The sequence below is a fragment of the Clytia hemisphaerica genome, unplaced genomic scaffold (assembly GCF_902728285.1).
Source record: "Clytia hemisphaerica strain Z4C2 unplaced genomic scaffold, Clytia hemisphaerica genome assembly, whole genome shotgun sequence".
Classification (NCBI taxonomy): Eukaryota; Metazoa; Cnidaria; class Hydrozoa; order Leptothecata; family Clytiidae; genus Clytia; species Clytia hemisphaerica.
Window position 1 is genome coordinate 1,704,367 of NW_027103728.1, and position 25,352 is coordinate 1,729,718.

General features: G+C 34.0%; 2 protein-coding genes across 6 annotated transcripts in view; one reads left to right on the forward strand and one right to left on the reverse strand.

Moving 5' to 3' along the window:
* The window catches only part of LOC136804983 (choline dehydrogenase, mitochondrial-like), a 291,737-nt gene that overhangs the window by 207,744 nt on the left and 58,641 nt on the right, over window positions 1–25,352 (forward strand). The window lies entirely within an intron of this gene.
* LOC136804980 (uncharacterized) overlaps window positions 392–25,352 on the reverse strand; it is a 39,869-nt gene continuing 14,908 nt past the window's right edge. Inside the window, exons 2-5 of one of the 5 annotated variants that reach the window (XM_067061514.1) lie at window positions 21,662–21,875; window positions 3,346–3,449; window positions 2,774–2,905; window positions 392–2,229 (exon numbers count right to left, since the gene is read on the reverse strand). In XM_067061514.1, coding sequence (XP_066917615.1) covers window positions 1,039–2,229; window positions 2,774–2,905; window positions 3,346–3,444 — 1,422 coding nt within the window. In that variant the 5' untranslated portion in view covers window positions 3,445–3,449; window positions 21,662–21,875 and the 3' untranslated portion in view covers window positions 392–1,038. Of the gene's footprint in view, window positions 2,230–2,773; window positions 2,906–3,345; window positions 3,450–8,522; window positions 8,958–15,799; window positions 15,987–19,577; window positions 20,120–21,661; window positions 21,876–25,352 lie in introns of those variants that run through there. The other 4 variants (XM_067061511.1, XM_067061512.1, XM_067061513.1 and 1 more) reach the window with 4 other exon arrangements.

Sequence of the window (25,352 nt, forward strand, 5' to 3'; positions counted from 1 at the left end):
ATTTTAGGATCATACCCCTCTGGAATTCCGAATTTTTACAGATTTTCAATCATTACCCCCATGGAATTCCACTTATTTTTGACGGATTTGTCTACTGCTATGGAATTTCACTGCATTTCAAACCATACCCCCTTGGAATAGAAATGGACTCCTCAACAGGGGGTGCACGGTTTTTTTCTGGAAAAGCCCATTCCTCGAGGGAATTCTATTATAATACAATTGAAACAATCCCACAATGTATCGCTTTTTAAGAAAAATCAAAAACTCCGATAAGGTCTATTCAACGAAAATGCGATAGATTTACTGGAAACGTTTTCAACGATAGGTAAAACAGTTTCAAGGACCCGATGAAGAAGATTTTGGAAAGTCTTAGAATAAGAGATATGACTAATTGATTTTTAGAATAACATTATTTTTGATTCTCTCGGTCAAAATATTAATTTGTCTTATTATGGTTATATCTAATTGGAATTATTTCCTGAGTTGACAAACCGAATTCCCCAAAGTTGGCGACTCTACATCATTACTACGTCATTAATGAACAGTGCCCGGTCTTTTGAAGATATTACATTTGACCTCAAGCTTCCTCTTGTTGTGTTGCAAAACCTACGCCAATAAAACTCATTAAGGAAACCGAAGCTTATCTCGAAAAGAATTATTCGAATTAGAATTTACAAATATTTTTTGTGTTGGAACGTTTCCACAGGGAAATGTAGACAACTCAAATGTCTTGTGTCCAAGTGACACTCTTAATACATAACTCTCTTAGAAAAAAGAGAAAATTTTCCCATCCATCGAGCTCTCGATGAATAATTTGTGACGTCATCTTCAGTTTTCAGCAACGTCTTCTCTTTGACTTATCTAAAAAATGAATTAAAATAAAAACTATCTATTTTATTTAAAAATCTAAAATTCTCATAAAAGTATCTAATAAAGACTTTCAAGAAAAAACTATCTTTGAAAAAATTCCTACAAATTTACTATTTTCTCCGTAAAAATATTACAACCGCGTAAAATGAGATCAGTTTAGCCTCTTCTTCATGGAGGGACGGGGGAGAGCGGGAGGAGAGGAGCAGGAGGTTGCTCTTCACCGTAGTGATTATTACTTCCATTGTTATTTTCGTTGTTTAGCGGAAGTGGTGGTTTAATATTAAACGGTTTGCTCTCTTCCGTTGTGTTTCCGGTGGCTGAGGGAGTTCCGGTTGTCCCACTCGAGCCACCGCCGTGAGCAAAATTAATATGAAGTTGCATTTTGTCTTTTCTTACAAAACCTTTGTTGCATTCGGGGCATTTAAGTGGAAGTTCGTTATTAGGTAAATGAGTGTACATGTGTCGGTTCAAATCCCCTTTCCAGCGATAACGTCTTTGACAAATATTACACCCGAATGGTTTTTCATTTTTATGTGCTAATAAATGCTGTTTTAATCCCGTTCCCGATCGGTACTCTTTCCCGCATAGATAACAAAAGAAAGTCTTTTTATGAGTCGGCATATTCTCTTCGTACACTCCGTGAGTGTTGTGAGTATTGTGAGGAGAAGCAGAATTGCGACGAACAGAATAAGTTGACACAACTTGTAGTTCGTGTGGATCCCGATGTCCGGTGTTCGGGGATAAAGCGGAAGGGAGCCGATAATTCGGTGACCCGTACAAGTCTCTAGTGGCCGCTAACGGCTTTTCCATACTCATTGGAAAACCACGATGTTCGGGAGGGACGTGCGTGGGAAGCCCTTCTAAGCGCGTGAAGGGGTTATAAAGGTGATCGGCTTCTCGTCTATCCTCGCGCTCTCTTTCTCTTTCTCTCTCACGTTCAACGGTAGTTGTGATTTCTTGCTTGATTTGAGTGGCGCGTTCATGATCCATGTACTGTGGCTCGGGCGGCTCTTCATCGTTCGTGCTGGGCGTTTGTAAGGGTGGAGGTGGTGGTAAATGCTCGTTTGGTTCACTAGTGGGCGGTAATGGGCGGGGTTGGCGTTGCTTCAAGATTTTCATCCTTTTATGTCCGAGGATAGAGATTTTTTCGCTGTCCAAATACATGTCCTCTGTCCGATCTACGTCCGAATTTTCTTCGTCGTTGTATGTATCGAAATTGACGCTGGACGAATTATCTTGTTCCGTGTTACGTTCATGTTTGTCGGAGTTTGACGGCGCAACCACTTGAAGTTCTTCACGAGATTCAGAATCTGACGTCAACACGTAAACCTGCGGTGTCTGGTCACACGGTGAATCAATCTGAAAGAACAAGAAGTTCTTAGAAGGTATGTCCATAGACAAAGTGTTACCATTTCGGTATTTTTAGGGGTAAAAGGTCATTAGGTCGACTTTAATTTGCAGATTTAAATTAATTGAATTCCAACCAAATAACTTGGGAAACTTCAATAATTTAATTCGATGTCATGATCGTTAGAATACAGGGCAATTAATTATTGTTTATTGATATTCTTTATTTGAAAACAATGGAAGTCAATGACTCCTTAACTTTTCTTGAAATATCATCAGCGCCTAGTTTAAAACCTTGATTAGCTTGCAAACTATTACATTTCTACGAGTTGATAAAAAATTCTAATATTGTTTGAAGGAAAAACCCAAATTCAAATCATAAATTGAAATATGAGTGGTGTCTCCATAACTCGAACAAATTTTTTCCAGTTAAGGAAATTTCGAGTTATAGAATAACGTTTATAAATCAATGTTAATTTAAGGGACCGTAAAACTTTTTCGAGTTATAGAGGTTCGAGTTATAGAGGTTCGAGTTGAAGAGACTCCACTGTAATACCTCCATGACTTTTTGGTCGTTACTGGTGTGGTAGCCTTCCCAGAACTGAATGATGAGGTCTTGCCAAGCTCGAATGCGTGATGCTGGGATCCATGTCTGTTGCCATTTCACTTTGTAAAAACGCACATCGTTCTGTAGGAGAATGGAAACGAGTTAAGATGTGCAAAATGGAAACATTGGGAATAGAGGTGTAACAATAGGCAGATTTGATTTATTTGTTTGTACATGGCTTCCATTCGATTTCATCCTCTTTTTAATTCAGGTTGAAATATTTAAAAAACATCTCAAAATTCAAATGATCTCATTCCAAATCGATTGAATTCTGATTTAAAATTGAACACAGATCTCGATACAATTTCCGAGCGCTTTAAATTATACTCTTGGTTCTCTTGAACAAGTCGATATAATAAGATCTCTAATGGGTTCTTATTTTTTTGCTAAAAATCCAAAACTACCTACTTGAACACCTCGACTTTGGAAAAGAGTGAAGTAAAAAGATTTAGAGAGACCATAGAAGGAATGTACAGCCCATTTGATAGAATGACGTGACCATCGAAGTGGCGTCAACGTACCTTGTCAGTTTTTGTGCCGGTGATTTCACTGATAAAGAATTTTTCATTACTGGAAGGTTCAAATGGTATTCTGGCATAACTCCTCTCCGCTCCTGTCATTATATCTAAACAAGACAAGTGATAACAGGTTGAATTTCTGGAATTCAAGATTCTTTGTAATGCTTTGAACTTTATTCAATAAATCCCAAGGTGGTGTTTTTCGATATTATAATATCAGATGCAGCAAATTTTGGCAGATTTGGCGAACTTAGCAAAATGAATATGTAGCTTAAGTCATTTTTAACATAACATTTAGACTTGAAAATTCTCGTATGCTTTACTATTCTTAGTTACATTACAATTCATTTCACTCGACGCCACAAAAATGGAAATGCAAAAAAATCGAGGCTTAAAAAAAGCCTGGGGAGACTCGTCATCCTCTCGTTAATTTTGTCATAAACGAGTTTGATAGTGTCCCACAACATTACTTTAGAAATTCGGAAACTAAAACCCAGAAAGTAATTTAGAGAAAGTAGGTATGATGATTGTCCGGTGCAAAACCTCATTTTAGACAAAGTCTTAATTGAGTTGTGATGGCAAAAAAGAAATATTCTCATTTGAAAGTGATACCAAGACTTTTCTAGACTTGGCTACATGGATGAAATCAACTCAGGGGTTAAATCTATCCTCAAATATTTAAACAAGAATGTCCACTACCAGTGGATACCCCTTAAAACCTACAAAGTTGGGTTTTGGGCTCTCTTAAGCACAAAACTCAATTTAGTATTGTATAATTCACTTTTTTACAATCTCTAATATAGAAACTCATAGCGTCAGCCTGGGTTTAGGTCCCAGGCAAAAACTAGGTCCCCCCTGAATTTTAAGTCCCCCCAAAGATTTATGAATTTTTCGTTAGCCCCCAGGACTTTTGACCCTAGACACTTTCAAAAAATTGATCCAGTAAAAAAAGGTTATTCCAATGTAAATTGCGTTCAGTTTAAGATAAATAATTTCGCACACTTTCTACAAAAATATTGCGCCGGAGGCGAAAATTTTTCAGATTCATGAGCTTCAATTTGAGTAATTGAAGCCAACTATTAAGCTGAATTATTTTAGCCCCCACGTTAAGTGATGAGATTTTAGCTCCCCCCAAGTACATAGGTCCCCCCAAAAAAGTGGCGTACTTCCAGCCCCCTCCTCTTTTGGGAAAAATTTAGGGTGTACCCCCCCCCCCAACCAGCAGGGGGGGCTGACGCTATGAAACTTTCATAAAATACCTAATTTCAAGAATTTTAATTATCGTAAAGAGTCGTAAAATTCGAAGTTATTGAAATTTTTATAAAAAATCCCTTCAAAAAAGCAGGTTTTTCGGACCTAGAGATTACACAAATGAATTTAAGATCATAAAACCTATACTCTTTAGATACCTATACTTATGGTGGGGACAAAATCTTATACAAAGTCTGAAAATCGACTTTCTCAAAACATGGTCATATTACATACCAAAATGTCACAAATTTGATGGAAATTTAGAAAACATTAGTAACATACGTGAAAAATGGAGTGAATAAAAGTTTTGACCCTATTGTATTATGGGCATGAAATCCTGAAAAATACAAATGATTGTTTTGGAAAGGAATTTCTAGCAAGTATTTGATCAATTGAATCACGGTTCAACACCTGAATTGCAATTTCACAGTTTCAGTAAGTCGTTGTGAGCAAGGGGTTAATGTTTGTAGGATTTAAGGTGTAATAGTGTAGGTTTTAAGGTTTAATTTGATTTTAACGTACAGTTTTGAAAATATTTACGTAGGGTGCCTTAGAAAAAACTTTGGACGTTTGGCGAGCCACTGAGGCCGAACAAAGTCTTGTTTAGACTCAAAACCACTTTTATTAGAAAGAGGACATGCTAACTTTTTTCGAAAAGTGTAAAAATAATACACCTTTTTTTACGTGTATTAAATTTATGCAAATAATGAAAAAATAGCTCAGTATTTGACTTATTTAACGACTTTTACGACATAATTAATTGTTAAAATACTTTTAAAAGCAGTTTTCGTTTACAACATAGTCAGTTTTTAGTAAATAGTCAGTTTTTAGAAATATTTGAAAAAAATTCTTATCGAAAACGCTTAAAAATGCTTAATTTAATACCCTTTTATTACGTGTTTTTCACACTTTTCAAAAAGTGAATTTTAACTTCAAAAGCTTATAACTTGACAACTACTTGACCAAACTTAAAAAGTTATACCGCAAAATTTAAGTTAGACTATCCTCTTTCTAATAAAAATGGTTTTGAGTTCAAAAAAGACTTTGCTTGGCCTCAGTGGCTCGCCAAACGTCCAAAGATTTTTCTGAGGCACCCGGTAGGTGCCAATGATCTAATTGTAGCATTAGTAACTTTGCAGTGAATAACTGTTCAAAATTTGAGACCAAAAAGACTATTTTATAAAAAGTTATTCCAGAAAACCATTTTGTAGGTTTTAAGGGGTAAATAGCTAAAATTGTATTTTTTCACGAAGGAATAAAAATTTTCTTAGCAGCTTTTACAAAAAACCATACCCAGGGAAGAAATTCATAGGTAGCCTAGACTCACCAGAACTCTAAACTCTTTTTGATAGGCTTTTTACTTTTAAGGAAATTAGAATTTAAACCAAATGCAAAAAGATTTCTCTGAAACTACGACGAGGAAAACAATAATTCTCAGATCGCGTTTCAAACTTGTACTTTTAGCCTTGAAACAGATCACATGAAAGGATTTCGTAGAAAAGTAGAATTTATTTGAGCGTATCCTAAATAAAACGATTAACAAATAAACCTAAAAAACTAAACAAGACCATCCAATGAAATGTTACACGACAAAATCAAAGCTTAAAAACAATCTAGAGAATCCGTTCAAAAAAGCGAATTATTGATTACTCAAGCCTAGTCGTGTAACAGTTACTACCAACAAACAATGGACAAAACCCTTTTCCACCAAACACTTCAAACACATTGCAAAGACAATAATTGGTGGACAGACTTATGTGCCAGAAAGAAAACGGAGTCGTCTGTAGCTTCTAACAATCTATTCCGTATCATACAAAACGTAAAATGTAGAAGCAGCAAATTTTTGTAAAACATAAAAAATGAAGCGACTGCTTAGGTAGAAATTTTCGTCATCTTTCGTGACTTCATCAGCATATAGCTCAACAAAAAATGATATCCTTTTTATATGGAAGCTAGAAATTTCACAAAAACGTTTTGACTGCTGATCGAAATGCAGAAATAATTCCAGCTTCCTCTTCTTTATCTTTGATTTGGATATCATTTGTTGAGCGAGGCATAATAATAGAAAACGTAAAATGTAGAAGCAGCAAATTTGTAAAACATAAAAAATGAAGCGACTGCTTAGGTAGAAATTTTCGTCATCTTTCGTGACTTCATCAGCATATAGCTCCAACAAAAAAATGATATCCTTTTTATATGGAAGCTAGAATTTCACAAAAACGTTTTTTGACTGCTGATCGAAATGCAGAAATAATTCCAGCTTCCTCTTCTTTAATCTTTGATTTGGATATCATTTGTTGAGCGAGGCATAATAATAGAAAACGTAAAATGTAGAAGCAGCAAATTTGTAAAACATAAAAAATGAAGCGACTGCTTAGGTAGAAATTTTCGTCATCTTTCGTGACTTCATCAGCATATAGCTCAACAAAAAATGATATCCTTTTTATATGGAAGCTAGAAATTTCACAAAAACGTTTTGACTGCTGATCGAAATGCAGAAATAATTCCAGCTTCCTCTTCTTTATCTTTGATTTGGATATCATTTGTTGAGCGAGGCATAATAATAGAAAACGTAAAATGTAGAAGCAGCAAATTTGTAAAACAAAAAAAAAATGAAGCGACTGCTTAGGTAGAAATTTTCGTCATCTTTCGTGACTTCATCAGCATATAGCTCAACAAAAAATGATATCCTTTTTATATGGAGCTAGAAATTTCACAAACGTTTTGACTGCTGATCGAAATGCAGAAATAAATTCCAGCTTCCTCTTCTTTATCTTTGATTTGGATATCATTTGTTGAGCGAGGCATAATGATAGAAAACGTAAAATGTAGAAGCAGCAAATTTGTAAAACATAAAAAATGAAGCGACTGCTTAGGTAGAAATTTTCGTCATCTTTCGTGACTTCATCAGCATATAGCTCAACAAAAAATGATATCCTTTTTATATGGAAGCTAGAAATTTCACAAAAACGTTTTGACTGCTGATCGAAATGCAGAAATAATTCCAGCTTCCTCTTCTTTATCTTTGATTTGGATATCATTTGTTGAGCGAGGCATAATAATAGAAAACGTAAAATGTAGAAGCAGCAAATTTGTAAAACATAAAAAATGAAGCGACTGCTTAGGTAGAAACTTTCGTCATCTTTCCGTATCATACAATAAAGTTAAACAAATCACGATAGAAACTGACAAAAAATTAGCAGCAAAAAATAGTGCTTACCAAACAACTTCCTGGCATTTCATACACACCTTCTTTCAAATCTCAATGCAATCCTGACTTATCTCTCAGAAAAGTTGAGACGAAACAGAGAACACAGACGAGATAACTGTTTGTAACCTGTCAAAATAATATACGCCAAAGAAATTACAGCTTCCGCAACGCCATATATCAACGAAAAATTTACAGAGAGGCAATTAGTTTGAATTTGAAGTCATTTAATTAATAATCATGGTATTTTCACCTTCTTTAGATACCATGGCCTTTGGTTTTAATTTACACACTCCAGAATCGTTTAAATATTATAAGCAATATTTCACCATGGGTTTACAGACAACCACAAATGTAATGAATATCGTGTAAAGGTGTGCCAGGGGTGTGTTTGGCTCTTACTGAATCGTGGTGCTACCGTGTTGTCGTGCAAACATGGAAGGAATTACACAAAATCATTTACTTACTGAATCGTGGAAGGAATTACACAAAATCATTTCTCGAGCAGTTCGAGTGGATTGTGATACTCCCCGTAACAATTATTCAAACGACGAGCAATAAATAGCAACGTCTCCAAAATCACTGGATGAGAGGGAGCATTCATAATAACAGCAAAGGATATAGGAACACTGACTGAATACCCCATTTCAGAATTTTTCCAACCTTCGTTGTGCGGAGAAAGATTCCACGTAAAAATCTGCTTTAAGTTTGGCTGACTTACCCATTAAAGTGGGAGGCATCTTTCAAAAACAAAGTCTTTAATAAAAAAACCTTTCATCTATCACAAACTAAAGCGAATAACATATATTACTGTTGAGCTGTAGAAACTAACCTTGATCCTTTATCGCATCTTAAATATCGACCTTTATATGAAAGTTCATAAAACATCTCGGATTTCATCCGCAAAGCTTAACAAACGATAATTGACAGTTTACAAGCCTGGCGAAGGGTGAGTTACAAAGAAGCTGGACAAAGATCATCAAAAGGTCATTCCAAATGGGAAAATGAAAATCAAGATGCTTTCACTAACTACACCCCCGTGTCACAGACCCTGATGGAAAATTTGACCAGAAAAATCATCCCCATCAACAAAATACCCTTGAGAATTTCATAACGATACCCATCTCCATTAGAAATGAAATTGAAAGCAGTTGTAACCCACTGACATTTTAGTTGAAAAACAAAAACAAAAACAAGCGAGGCAAATCACTCGAAAAAATCTCGCACACTTTCAAAGAATTCACCTGAGAAATTCCTAAATCCTAACCTTAAGAAATCCTGAAAATCTCACATTACCCAAAAACTCTAAAAAACACAATATCATGCTTTGGAATCTCAATTGTTATCCCCAACAAGTGAAAAACTCCGTCGGCATACTGAGATGTCAACAGGTAACTATATTGGGCATACTGTATGGTGGTGAGGATATCGGACATCAAAGGAGTGTAATGCATATCGAAATGACTGGATGGTTATTTTGTGGGGGGCATTCGCTAAAGTCATAGATATGGGATCATATAGTTTGAAAAAGTAAGTGGTAGACATTCTTAAACCACACCTGTCAAATAAAAAAATTATCGAATCTAAAAATAACTCATCTGTTGACATGCTCTACACCTTCGTACAATTTATTTCTAGAAAGGCCCATTAGGAAGCTTTGATGATTAAAAAAAGTTATAAAAAGGCAACGTTAAGATCGAATGTTAACGTTACATGGTAATAGTTAACAATAGCACAAAATCAGCAAAGTTTTTTTTTTCGTTTTCAAGCAAATTCTACTCACAAACATCTTTTCAACAAGCTTAAAAACACATATATCGTTCGAATTTCGTTAAAATACCTATCTGGAATTTATTTTTCCACTGTAAAATATTTGAGATATTCGAAAAAAACCGAAACTGTAATAAACCAAGATCTTGAACAATCAACAAAAAGTTTGGATTCTCAAATGTCGAAACTGAAATGAAATCAAGAACCAACAATCTTGCTCAATCAGCCTCAAATAAACAATCTAACTGAGTCCCACGTTGTATGGAATACCAAAGCAATGACACGTGACTTATGACACGTGGTCTTTCAGAAGTTTGATATTCTGGTTGTTTTACTTTCGCAAAAGAATGGGTTCTTTTGTTATCCGTAGATCTCGCTCAAAGATTTACTCAAGATTTGAAAAAGTGTCTAAAATCTTGTATCCTTTGCCTTGTAAGACACAGTAGTTATAAAGAAAAACAAAACATTTAAAAGTGTGAGAAGATACAACAGATCTAAACAACGAAAACGTTGCAAACACATTTGAAATTCGGCTTTCAAAAATTTGAAAGTTTGAAATTGCATCCAGATTTTCGCAAATCATCACAAATCATCATAAAGACAGTATAGAACGTATAAAAACAGAAAACTCTAATTCTATGTTCAGACAGAAGCGTCTAACATACCTCGTATTTTCTCGCTCGTTTCAAAAGGGATTTATTTATCGAATGGTCATTAAACAATAGCCCTCATTAACTGATTAAGCATAATTGTCTGAGAAGGCATACCAACGCATCTTTACAGGATAATCAATACAAAAGTTTACCATCTCACCATTCATAACATCTAGACGTTTAATCCGTCCAGTCTTGATGATTCTAAATACGTCTTCATTTTATTTTGTAATTTTATAATACGGAAAATAGGTTAGGGTCATTCAACCTTAATCTTCCGTGATGGGTTCTGGGAGACCCCCTTAAGTGCTAGCTCCCGCAACAAAAATGGAGAAAATCAAAGACACCATATTTACTGGCATGAGAAGCAACGTAATATCGTTGTTGAATATATTTGGAAAAAATGAAATTTAAATGAAAAGCAATTGACTTTGCAGAAAAGGACCCACACGTGCAACCCTCAAATAAGGAGAGAGTGACACACCCACTTCAAACTACATCACGTTTTTGACTCTCAAAAAAGTTTTTTCAAAGAGGAGGTCATTTAGAACCATGTGTATATTTGTAAATTATCAACTTTCAAATCATAAAAAAAAACACCAAGAAAAAAATCCATTGTCCACGAAAGATATAAAAAGACATTTCCATAAAATTCTTTTATGATTAGAATGAAGGGAACGAGTCGTTTTGCGGTATGCCACATTTCAGACAGCCACAAAAGCATTTAATACCCTTCATAATACCCAGTACCCCTTTGTCTAACCAATCTTGAAGTCATTCCAACCCCCTGGTAAATTCACTCGTCATTAATTTGTACAAGTCTATTAAAATCAAATCAAAAGTTATCTTTGGAAAGGCGACGTTTCTGCACGTATCAAGAGACCATAAAATCTTTATAATCATCGTCGCAATTACGAGTCCACAAAACTTTTTTTATTTCCAATTCGTACCGAAGTTGAATTTGACCGACATCCATCAACAACAACGACCAAACAGGAGATTACATTCCAAAATCAAAAAAAAAGTTTTTTCCGATTCTCAAAATTGCCCCATTATTAAATATTCAATTACTTTAATTTTTGGTTGACGAGTGTCTGAGTATATTCCTTAGTCGAATAATTAAAAGAAAGAGGTAAAATCTAAAACCTTTCACTAGATGACGTTTCCTTCTTGGAGCTTGTGGGCAATAAAGAAAGACGAGATATAACGTCATTCGGGACACAAAGGCAACCAGTTTCAAAGATCATATGTAGGTCAAATGCAGGTCAAGGAAATACAAGAAAATAAAAGCATCATTTTCAGGCCCTTTCTTTTATCCATCTCGGCCAAATTTTAAAGCACTGAATCGAGCGGTTTCTATATTGATTATAAGGCCTGAAACAGGAGTTTTATTTACGCTTGATATAGCTAAAAATATTTAATGACCTAAAAAGCCTATTTTCTACATTGTTTTGGAAAAAAATGGAGAATATCGTTTAGTTTTTTCATTTACCCCATCTAGCCCGGATGGGAGATAAACTTGTTTTCCTGGACGTGCATGGACTTAAGATATAGCCTTGAAATTTTATGAGTTTTCCTAACTCTCCTGTTTCCCAAAGTTTGATGAAGTCAGCATTTTTTGAAATGGGCCCAAATGTCTAAGGCAAAATCTTTTGGATTTTGTAACAAATTATAAACTTAAATATCTTTTCAACGGATTAAGGTACGACGTTCAAATATTGGAATAAAAAATATATATAATTACATAAAAACTGCTGACGTCATAATTTTTTTTGTGAGTTCGTGAGTAACAACGTGATAATGCATCATCCTACCAAGCTTCATGCCTTTTCGATTTTTGAAGGTTTTATGAGGAGGTTTGTCCCCCCCCTCTAGACTACAATTCCTCAAAAAGGCCTGGGCTAGGTAGGGTTAAACGTTATAGGCATCTCAACAAAATACTTACAGAAACGACAAAGTTTAAACTTTACAGTGCACAGAGAAATTAGGCAAATTCCAGCATAAGGTCGACAATTATTTTGGAAGTTCTTTTATCATTTTAGAGAAAAATGGCTGGATTTTCCAAAACATTTGCCCATAAAACAGTTTCCCTGACTTTGTACCTTTCTAAAATAAACCCTGACAGACCCAGTATATAGGGGCTACCTTTTGAGTTATAAATACTTATACGCATAAAACAATGAAATTATCAAATACCGAGAAAAAATGACCCACCCTTAGTGAAGGTACGAAGGTTAGAGGACTCGATGATTCCAAAAAGACAAATTATATCAGGGGGGCTAGAAATCGAGACAAAGGGATTTTATCGAAGCTTAGTAAATTAAAACAGTTTTGATGAAACAGCCCAAAAGCAAAAGTACATTAAAAACTTAAATCATATAATTGGGTTAAAATAACCCGATTTTAACAAATGATTAACTTTCCGGCTTGTTTTAAGAGCACCCCGTTTTGAGGTTAAAACTTCATAAAAGTGCGATTAAAATTTTTGATATTTTGAAGCAATAGAGGTACATGTGTTTTTCCCTAAAGAACCAAAAGTTGAACTATGGCCTTTGAGCTTTGCTTTTGGCCCATCTATTGTGTTTGAGGTTGGGATAGAAACGTTGAGGTTTTTTTACACCTTGAGTTAAGTGAAAGAGAAATTTAATGTTAACAAATTCATTAACATTCAAAAATATAATTCAGAATCTCGAATATATTTCGCCGAATATTCCATCAATATGGGTTATTTAAGAAAATTAGGAATAATTTTTGGTTATTTAACACAAAATATTGGAAATAACCGCTAGCAAGCAAGATAAATACAGTTGGAAAGAGAACTCTTATAAAACCTACACAAATGAAGAACAAATGTACTTTCGAAGCTTTTCTTATCCTAGCCTTACTTGTGAAAATCATGAAGAGAAAAATCAGATAAATTTGGAAATCTAGGTGGAAATGTATGTAGGTGGAATGAATGATCTTTTTAAATGATATAACAGAGGCTTCAAACCAATATAATAAACATATTGAAGGCTGTGTTGATGGGAATGCAGTGAAAACATACTTTTTTTAAAGAGTCCCTCCCGATTCTTAGTGAAGCTAACTATTCGAAATTGAAATTGAAACTGCATGAAATTGTATTTGTAGAATAACAGGATCCTAAAAGGAATGAGAAGTTAAGAGAAGTGGACGAAAAATCTGATCCTTTAAAATGAAGAATATTTCTTGAAAAATATTGTGCTCCAAATACCGCTTCAACAGTACATATCATTATGATCAAAGCTTAACTTCATTTCCGTTTTTAACTTTTTTTCATTTGATGATGCTCTACTCTTCAATAAACTTTCAACGAGCAAAACACAATTTTCCATTGGAATTCTAACAAAAGTTAGTCCTTTTTGTTTCCGCTACAGACAGGGAGTGGTCAAAAAGTATCTACTAGGGTGGGGTGGAGGATATTTTCTTTGTAATTTTGGCACAGCGGGCAAAAATATTGGCCTAAAAAAAGTCAAAGAGCTTAAAGGAAACCTTAAAAAGGTCAGACTAAGAACATTTGAAATCTATATTAATGAAAAACAATCTTTTTTGAATCCTCCAACCCCCCATATACTATCTGACCACTCCCTTATATGCAGGCAGACTTTTGCTGGCGAAAATTTTTACGAAGAATTGACCTAATAAAAAGTATGTTCTGAGAAAAATGAACTTTTAGGAAGGAGGAAAGAATACTTTAAATGAGATTATGAAGCTTTCAGATTATGTTTGGATTATACTATGAATTCATTAAGCCTCTGAACCCTACCTGAAGTTCATCGCAATAAAAATATCAAAGGAAACTGGATCGACAGTAGATTATCTACTCGCTGCAAATCGAATTATGTTAAGACACCAACCACCTGCCTTCTCACAAAACTGCAACCAAGACCTAATCACTCAACGAATGTCAAATTGGATTCAGTGTGGAATTCGAGAAAGAGCCTGGACATAAATATTTCCCTTCCATTTAGAGAAATCACTTTTTTACGTCCCACTTGCCCAGACTTTGTTAAGTTTTTGATAATTTTAAACCCCTAATAATGAATACAATTAGGCCAGATGTGTATCTTAGTTTAAAGCTTAACAAAAAATAAAACCCTTAAACTGTAGAAGAATATTCGAAAACCTTACAATTACATGGCTTTTTTCAAAACAAAACTTTTCTTCTTTAAAACATCAAAACATTCAGAAGTTTAAAGATTGCCTGTTACTGGCAACCCTGACAGATGTCTGGTTTTGCAGACATCAAAACTACTTGGTATAAACGAATGTTTTGGAATGACTCAACCAAGAAAAGTTTGTAAATAGAAAGTCAAAAGATTGTGCCTGTTTTAAAGCGAGCAAACATTTTGTTCGCGTAAATTTATTTGGTTTATTTGTGATGGAGGATGTCTGGCTTTGCATTGGTGCGATTTGAACCATTCTATATTCGAAGGAGAAAAATATTTCACAATTCCAAACAATTTGAAAGCATCAAAAAGAATAAAAGACAGACTTCTCTTGATGTTATCAATACGCAGGATATTGTGTTGTCCGATTTTAGGCGGACCATGTTTCGATGATGAAAACGATAACAAAAAACTTCTGTCAGTCAATGAGGAGAGAAGCTTGCTCAACAGACCATTCATTTCTCTTCTTTGAAAACCCGATCATCAAGCTTTCAACAAGCAAACATTAGCCATACAAAGTAACATCAATCTCATGAGACAAACTTTTGTTCTATCAAAATAGTATGCAAAAAAAAGTATGCAAGGCCAAAAAAATGATAATTCGCTCATTTGCTTTACCACTTTTGAAAGGACGTGCTGTGCGCAGTGACAGGTTTTCAAACATTTTTGATAAACTTTCTGGATCGCAAAGGCCTGTGGATGGCTGAGCGAATCACACGCTGCGAAAGGCTAGACATTAGCATTAGTTTGCCAGTCAATAGAAAATAAATCGCTTTCAACAAAGTTTCAAAAAAAATTCTTCCCTTCTCTAATATAATGTGTTAGCCAGTACCAAGCACCCTTCTCATGAGCGATTTTTATTTTTTTGAAAAAACTTGCCTTGGGTTTGACAGATCCTGCATCTTGATTATTGGTCATATAAAACGTCTTCCGATAGGTCCGAAAACGTCAGCAGTTTTATTCTCAAAGTCTCAAAGGGAAGAATTGTAAAATTCAACAAATCACAACCAGTTGAGTTGCCTAATTTCTGAAAGCTTAGTGATCCAGATGAAGGAAGGGTATATTGATCTTATTCTTGTCCTCAGTGAAAAGTTTCACCATAGACCCTTGCAACGGTTAAGTCAGGATGCTACATAACAAACAATACGCTAAAAACATACGCATTCATAAGATTAAATTTTATAAAAATCAGGGAAAAATTAATCTTAAAAGATTCAAATGTATTAGTAGAACCGGATCAATTTCATGAGAGCCTTATAGTTTGGATAGCTTCTAACTGGTGCGCTACCAGAATTAAGTGTATAAAATATTGAAAGAGAACTGTTCTTATGGAACAACTACCCGGTAAACAAAAGGGTGGTAGCAAAGAACAAAAGGTGAATAAATACCAGATTCTGTGTCCAACGATGTATTTGACATGAGCGAGTTTGTTTTGAAGTTTCCGTGGCTGGATAAACGTTCGCCTCAAAAAGCTCTTCTCACTAACGATTCAGAGACACAGCAGTGTGACCTCGTGAAGCGAATACAAAACAGTGAGCGCACATGTGCCCTAAACGCCTTTCTCGACACAACTGAAAGTCTAACAAAAATAAAGCCCGAAGTGCAGACAGGCGAATTCCTCTCTCCTATGGATCATAAAAAGGAGATGGGAGAGAAAGAATAATAGGGAAACCAAAAACGAATTATCATATTATTGTCTGTTCAACTCTTTATAACACTTTCTTTTCACCTCACATACAGGCGAGCAAACCCATGTCGACAACAGGACGAAAATCTCATTACAAAAATCACATAATTCAAAGATATAAAGAATATATAAAGGCTTTTTCCCAATACTATGCTTCTCCCATATCGAAAGCTTTTGTCCTCCCTAACGTCTGAAGTATATTTGTTCCCCTTTTTGCCCCATTTTTGAAAATGTACAAAATAATTGGCATTTAAATACTTCTTTAACGGAAGACATTTTTTGAAACAGATCATGCGCCAATACTTCCAAAATAAATCCTTTTTCAAAAAAAGATGTCTCCCGTTTTATGGCCAGCCAAGAAAAGAAAGTAAAATAGAATAGATTTGGGGGGAACAAAAATGATTAAAAATATAAAAAATGTCTGCAAAAAAGGTGATAACAAAAATAAACTGTTTCTTAAAACTAGCTTTTTTATAAAGAGCCATCAAAATTTCTGCTTTTAATTCCATATCTCGTTGTCTTAGGGCCTTTAATTATTCCTCCAGACAAAACATCAAGGATGTCTGATCATGAAATTCCAGCCAACTCTCTCTCTCTCTCTCTCTTTTCTCTCTCTTCAATAAGAAATAATAATAATAACGCTTAGAATGGAATTAAGTCACTTTTGGTCGTCCTCCCCAAGTTTTTATTCACACCAGGCATTTGTTTTTGGCACAAGAAAAGTCAACTCCCTCCGAACTTTTCTCTTCCGACAAAACTTTCCCTCTGCTCTTCAATGGCTCATTTTTGGAAAGACGGTCGCTAGAATTTGATCTATTTTTTCATCAGACGGGTTTCAGGTTGCCTCACTCATCTCAAGTTTTCTTTTTCTTTCACATTACAGTCTCATATTTATTTATATTTCTTCATGGCATAATTGAATGGACTTCCAAATCAAATTTCGTAATCTTAATCTTTTTGATGGAATAAACCATAAACGTGTCAGTCGATCGAATCAAAATTTCACAAAATTCTCTGGGTCATATAAAGTATAATTTCAAAAGTATAAAACTGAGCTGAAACACACAAAAAAAATCAGAAATCACAGAAAAAGTCTTGTGAGTTGAAGAATCAAGTCCCAAATATGAAATCTGTGGTTTGTTTTGCGCTGAATGATAAACAATTATTTCACTTGATTGTCATAAAAATGTATTGCACTGTAGACAATGCTGGAAGGTTGAGTAGAATGTCAAACCACCCTTCGGGTGAAAACGAATCGAGCTCAGAAATTATTAGGTAAGAAAATTCTCATGAGCATCAAAACATTTTTTCAAAACAAAATATATTCCTGGACAAAATTCCCAAGAACAATCTCAACAATGGAAATATCACACCAACAACCACACTAAAGAAATACTGAACTACCAAAGAACGCTACCTTTGCCACGTCGTGCCTAACGACGAATCTCTTTGCTTCCAGACGAAAGCCACGTCGAACAAAGAGAGACCTTCCAATAAATATCATCAAGAAATCAACGAAACATGAACCATTGAATTTTCCAATAAGTTTTATAGAAATTCATTTTTCGAATTTTTAACACTTTCTCTTTTTGAGAAGTTTCGTAAAGAGAAATGATATGGAAAAGCTAAGAATTGCAGAAAAAGAAATCGGTATCGTATGTCTAATATCAGCAAATATTAACGCAAGTATCAAACAGTAGTTTTTCCGTAAAATATCACTATATTCACTGTTGAGCATTATAATGATAATTTCTATATCATATATTAAAAATCCAAAATGGCAGACATACAGCATGTCGTAATATTTAGAAAATGATTTTGAAGATATGTTTTCCAAATTTCAGCAAATAAACGAAACAAACAAAAACAAAGGAAAGTCACACTGATAGTCACATAATCTAAAGACAGATCACTTTAAGACAAAAGATTATCACTTGAAAAATCATTAAAAATATAATATCAAAATTCTTGCATCCGTTGATTCAAGCATTGAGATTGAGAATTGGCAAATCGGCTTCAAGAAAGCATTTTAGCAAAGGCTTCTGGGAAATAAACAATGTTGTAAAAGAATAAAGACGTTGAGTTACAATTGGTGGAGAAAGAGTTTCAAAACAAATTGACCAGAAACCAGAAACCAAAAACGAGATCAGCAGAAAGCTGTGTTTTCCAAGGTTCACCAATATTCGAAGTGATGGAGTCTTCCTGATGACAAAAAGCAACAAAAGGGTTAATTTGATTGGTTTGGAGGCGTATAACAAAGACCATTTTCTGGAATGCAGAAAACTGTTGTCCAGTCTAACTGACTGACGAGTTGACATTTATGTGGGCATTTAATGAGATTACAAAAGTCTGAAACTTTTATCATTTTATGATGTGAAGAAAGAGGGTTCCCAAAGTTTGGCAGGATTAAGAAATTAATACCATGATGACAAAAATGCAATTAACTAAAATGGGCTTGATGTGAAAGGATGGAAAAATATTGCATCATGGAGTAAGGAAATCTTTAAAACGAATTGAGCTTTTTAGGGTGAATTTTGTTTTAGTATTGACAAAGTACCAAAGCAAGAATTAAAGCCAGATTGAAAATATCAAAAGTCAAGAATGCTGAAAAAAAAAAACACAAAACAGTCAATTGGTCTTCTTTCTAATATTACATAATGCAGACCATCAATTCAATCTTAGAAATGTTGAATTAGAATTCAAACAAATGGTCTACATTTGTGATGGATCAAGTAAATTATTTACAGTTTTTGCAAAATCAGCAAACAGCTTCATATATGTATGGATGGATTTACTTTACAAGGAATAATCAAAGTTTACAAAAATTCAAAAAACAATAAAACCTGCAAAGTCCCTTTCAAAAACCCAAAGCTGACAAAACAAAACTCACCATGTAAAGTAATCATTTTTTTTGGAATTCAATAATAAACGCAATCTGATTGGATTAAACTTCAAAACCAGACTCTCTGATTGGTCCGTTTAAAAAGAGTCCAATCAGTTTGGGCGGCAAGAAAAAAAGAGAGAAAAGTTTGATAATAAGTGAACGAGAAAACACATGGCAAAGTATGCTCGAATTTAATTGGACAGAGGGAAAATGGCATGAACTTGATAATAATACCAAGGTCGGAAGGTTAATGCGATGTTTTATAATATCAATGCATTTTATGGGATGTGTGTAGGCTTTTGATAAACTTTTGTTGCTTTCAATGGAAAATTAGTTGACAAATATCGAACAAGATCCATCGAAAAATAATTCAAACACAGGATGATTAAAGACCATTTCCAAAAAAGCAAAATCTTTTACATTTTAGTAAAGCGATCGGATTTGTAATAAATCTACCTTGGAGTAATCCACATTTGGCTTTAAATGGCGCTGGATTAATATTCCCTTAGGACACCACTCGTGAAACTTGTAAATCCCTTCAAGGAAGAGAAAAGAAGATCAAAACTTGAAACTTTACACAAAAAAGCAAGCTTACTTATTTCTTCTTCATGAATTTGTTTCAATTTCAATAATTTCGAATTCAACGATGAAATATCCATTCTCAACAAAAATTCATCTCTTTTGCAATTCAAAAAACTTCAAATATCTATCTATCCATTGTCATTATAACCACCTCTCAAGTTGAAACTCAAGGTCAAATATCTCTTATTACAATTAATTCAACTCATGCTCCAAACACAAAATTACTCGAACAGTGCCAAACGTGTAGCGTGACTACAAAAACAATACTCTGCCTTCAGGCCGCCATAGAACGAACGATGAAAAAGAGAGAGCTTGACAGACAAAACCATCAATTTATTGAAATTCCAAAATCAAAGACAAAAAAATCTTTTCTCTTTATTTGTATAATCATTAATAGGAGCTCTTCTGAAGTATTTTCTCCCCTGGTGTGACTGACTTGAACATCCAATGGCTATCCAAGAAAAAGCTTTGTTATCATGTCAAAACACATCAAAGCGCCTAGCTTGACAAAATTTCAAGAGAGAAAAGAATGAGAAAGATTTTTATCGGTGGTTTAAGTTTAAAACAGTCGCATTTATCAAACCCGCCATTTTTAAAAAAATTGCTTATGATAAAAAGACAAAAGACTTTTTTTGCTGGATTGTAAGTAGAAACCTCATCGTGATAGCAGCCAAAACGACCTTTCAGTTTATAGTAACAGAAAAGACAAGACAATAACATTCTTTCTGGTATAATAGGATGATAAAATGATTTGGTTTGATATTTTAACATGGCCTGTAGTTTTATTGGTTTGATTTTCTTTTGTCTGGCTTTCTGTTGTGCAGTTTTAAAATTATATTAAATTTCACTCCCCTCAATAACTGTTATAAGATTACGTCATGTCTGAAAAAAAATACTATAAAACTTTTTTTCGGATTGAAATGATGAAGCGCTGTAGAGGATTTGATAAAAATAGTATCATATTTTGGCAGGCATGTTAAATGTAAGAAAATAATGAGAAAGTATTGATCGTCACTCGTAAAAAAAAATGGGCCCGACAATCATTTATAATGGCCGAAAATATCGTTACCTTTGTGAACCGTTTTCTCAGACAAATTAATAAAGTATCCAGACAATATTCCATCGCGCAACTACACTCGATTTTAATGAGATAGGTCAGCATCTATAATTAAAGAGGTTTTTTCTCGACCCATATAAATAGGTCGTTTGTCGGATTATTAAAGTTCTATTAGTTTTTGTCTTAATGACCATTTGAGGGTTTGGCATTGAGGGCCATTTCAGACAAAAGATATATTAATCAGACAAATGGACAGACGGAATAACTGCTTCAAACAGTGATTGGCAAATTGTGAAAGGATGCGTGAGGCATAAGTAAGAGAGTAGAGTCTTTTCTTATAATTGCATAATTAATACCAAAACCATCACAGTCTCCCTAATTTAATATGCTTATAAATAGCAGACTTTAAACTTTATATCTTTCATCAAAAGACGGTTGAAGAGATTTTTCTGGCTGATAAAAGCCTTTTTTCTTTTCTTTTTCGTCCTGAGTGTCAGAACGCAGGTTATCATGTGCGGTCCATCAACATACAAGGATGGTGCAACTATCGAAACTGGAAGAAAGTTGTTAAAATAAATAATGCTCATACACGTTTTTTTTATAAGAACATCCAAATTTTTGAAGCCTTCGGATGTTCTTGACTTTTTGAGTTTTAAGCCTAAAAATGTTCCGACCACTTTGTGAATATTATTGACCATTTTCCTAAGAAATAGGGTGTTTTTGAGTCCACAAAGCCTTTAAACGTTCTTAACTTGTTCTTAACATTTTGGCCGGCGAAGCCTTATGTTCTTGTATAGTTCGTTCTTATAAAAAATGTGTAACGGTTTAATTTGATTTTTTAACAACGAAATGGAAAAACAAAGCCATAAGAAGATGGATACACACCAATCAGTCCTGGCCTTTCTCCGTCAACATCCTTCATTGGAATAAGACACAGGAAATTAAATTCAAAAAAAAATTACATTGTTCTAAAAATAGACACCCAAAAGCATCCGCACTCTTTAATCGCAGTAATTAAAAAAAGTTAATAGTGCACTTACTTCATAAATTACTTTTTTTACGATTAGTCTTTATTCCAGACCCGGTCGATCGAACTTTAATCGCTCGATCAAGTTCGATTAGTTCGATCAATCGGGTCTTGTGTTCTTCCCTCTAGCCTTTACATCTTTCCTTTCAATTTCCCATCCGCCATTTGAATTGAAGACGACAGTACCTTTGAACATGATCTTTATATTTCTTTAATATTCGACTTTCCTGAAAAAAGAATTCAAAGTTCAAATACATGATGAAAGCCTTGCTCGGTTCCAGGTCCTTTATTATTCTTCTTAATTTACACCAACGATCTCCCAGCCTTGAGCCTTGAGCCAAAACCCAAGATCTTTACTGACGACACCTCCTTATTCTCCTTTGTAATAGATCAACTCTTGAGTCTTGGGGTACTAAAGAGAGATCTTGCAAGGATAAGTGAGTGGGCTCGTCAATGGATGATGTCTTTCAACCCTGACCCTTCTAAACAAGGTGTAGAAGTCTATTTTACTTGCAGACTCACTCCTGCTAATGCTCCAGTAATCTCCTTTAATAACACTAACATCCACTGCCAGTTAGAACCAGAAACATCTAGGTCTTATCATAGATTTAAAACTTTCTTTTAATCGCCATCTTGATGAGAAGATACAAAAGGCCAATTATTAAGGTTTTGACTTGACATGACGCAAACATGTGCTCAAGAGATCTCTTCTAACCATCTACAAATCTTACATTAGACCTCATCTTGACTACGGTGATATTGTAGATGAAATGCCTCTTTTATGCAGAAGCTTGAATCCATTCAATATAATGCCTGCTTAGCTATCACAGGTTGCTTTCGTGGAACGTCTCAGGGAAAAATATATTCTAAACTTAGCTTGAAAGCCTTGCTGACCGACGCTTTGCCAGAAGAATGATATCCTTCTATAAAATCATAAATAACCAAGCTCCGTCTTACTTACGTAACTATCTGCCAGCAAGGCTTACAGCACCAGTTAACATAAGAACAAGAAATCCTATTCATCTTCTAAATATTTCGTTTCCGTAATACTTTCTTCCCTCACTTCATATACCAGTGGAATATCCTGGGTAAAGAAATCCTTAAAGATTACCTTCTGTTTTGACCTTTAAGAATGCAGTTTTTAAATTTTTGAGACCCAAACAATCTCGAGATGTAGCCTTTCTGAATCGAATCTCCACTTGTACAAATTTAGGCTTGGTTTTTCGCCATAGACCCCTTCTGTGGTTGTCGAACTAACTCAGTTGAAAATACTCAGCACTTTTTTCTGCACTGCTCTATATATTTCCGTGAGAGACAATCTCTGTTTGTTTTATAATTAGAAGGTCGATAGTAGGATACTTTAAATTTGAGACTTTTTAAGTTTGTCTCAAAATTATGAGCATATGAAGCAAAAGCATAAAAGCTAAAATGAGTGGTTATTGAAAGTTTCTGAAAGTTTTTATATTCTAATACTTCCTTTTACACATTCCTCAAAAATTTGAAAATGAGTCGGTGTTTTGATATAATAGCACACATTAAGTTTAACACCTTATGGGTTTATAAGAATCTCAATTTAAACTATATTTCTTTTTTAAATAGCCAGGTATATTCCTCAAGGAAAATCTTTGATCGTTATGTATTTCTTTGGGAAAATATCTGATCATAATGTATTTCTAAAGTAAAGTCGCTTTAATTCACTGGGAAAATATTTGGTAAAAGGTATCTTTGATCAAAATGTAGTTCTCTGGGAAAATATTTGAATAAAACTTATTTCTCAAGAAAAATCTTTGATCATAAATGTATTTCCCTGAGATAATAGTTGACCATAATGTATTTCTGAATCTGTTTTTTTTTGGTGACGATTTTCTTTATTCTCTAGAAACGTCAACTAGCCAAGTCGGTCTTTACTGTAAAGAAGGTAAAACTGAATCCCTTAGTTCTTCAACACTTCTTCTTCTTCTACACGGTGTCAACATGAAGTCAGTAAAAGACCTCAAATACTTAGGATCCTACATTAATAGCTCTGAGAGCGACTAAAAAAATAGAAAAGGTCTCGCGTGGAAACCATGCAATAAACTAAATAAGATCTGGAACTCCAATATGACTACTCTCGGGTACCTTAATAGCCTATCCTCGAAAAATGTATTTCTTCTAAAAAATCTTTGATCATATCGTATTTTTCTTGGAAAATCTTTCTTCAAACTCTATTTCTGAAGGAAATGTGCTTGCTCATAATCTATTTTTTAAGGAAAATCTGTGATCATAATGTATTCCTTAAGGAAAATCTGTGATCATAATGTACTTCTCAAGGAAAATCTTCCCTCAAACTCTATTTCTCTAGGAAAATACTTCATCATAATAATAATAACCTATTATTTAAAAAAATCTTTGCCCATGATGTATGCCTCAAGCAAAGTTTTTCCTCTTACTCAGGTTTTTCTAAAGGAAAATTTTTAAGTAAACTCTATTTCTCTAGGAAAATCCTTTATTATAGCATATTATTGAAGGAAAACCTTTGACCATGATACATTTCTCAAGGAAAGTCTTTGACCACAATGTATTTGCCTAAGAAAATATTGACTATGTTGTATTTCACAAGGAAAATATTTTTTTAAACTCTACTTCACTAGGAAAATCCTTTATCATAGCATATTATTCAAGGAGAACCACAAGGATATATTTCCCAAGGAAAATCTTTCTTCAAACTCTATTTGTTTTTCAAGGAAAATCTTTCCTCAAACTCTTTTTCTTTGGGAAAATCTTTGACCATGATGTATTTCTCAAGGAAAATCTTTGACCATAATGTATTTCTCAGGGAAATGCTCTCATCAAACTATATTTTTGAAGGAAAATCTGTGATCATGATGTATTTCTCAAAGAGAATATTTGATGAAATGTACTTCTAAAGGAAAATCTCTCCTTGGACTCTATTTCTAAAGGAAAACTTTTAATCATAATGTATTTCTCAAGGAAAACTTTTAATCATAATGTACTTCTCAAGAAAGTCTTTGATTATTCTGTATTCCTTTAGGAAAGTCTCTTCACACAATGTATTTCTGAAGGAAAATCTGTGATCATAATGTATTTCTTAAGGGAAATATTTTTAATCATAATTCATTTTTCAAGGAACATTTTTGACCATGATTTATTTCTCAAGAAAAATCTTTGATTATAATGTACTTCTCAAGGAAGATCTTCCCTCGAACTCTATTTCTTTAGGAAAATACTTCATCATAATAATAATAACCCATAATTCAAGAAAATCTTTGACCATGATGTATGCCTCAAGTAAAATTTTTAATCATTATTTATTTCTCAAGCTAATTCTTTAACCATGATTCATTTCTCAAGGAAAATCTTTGAACATAATGTATTTCTTAAGGAAATTCTTTGATTATGATGTATTTCTCATAGAAATTCTTTGATTATAATGTATTTTTCAGGGAAATTCTTTGATGATATTATATTTCTCAAGGAGAATCATTCCTATAGACTATATTTCTGAAGGAAAACAGGTGCCCATGATATATTTCTCAAAGAAAACATTTGATGAAAATGTGTTTCTAAAGGAAAATCTCTCTTTGTACTCTAATTCATAATGTACTTCTCAAGGAAGATTTATCATAATTATTTTCTCAATATTCTTGAGGTATTTCTCTTGAATAATCTTTCAATTTATTGTATTTCTCAAGGAAAAAATCTGA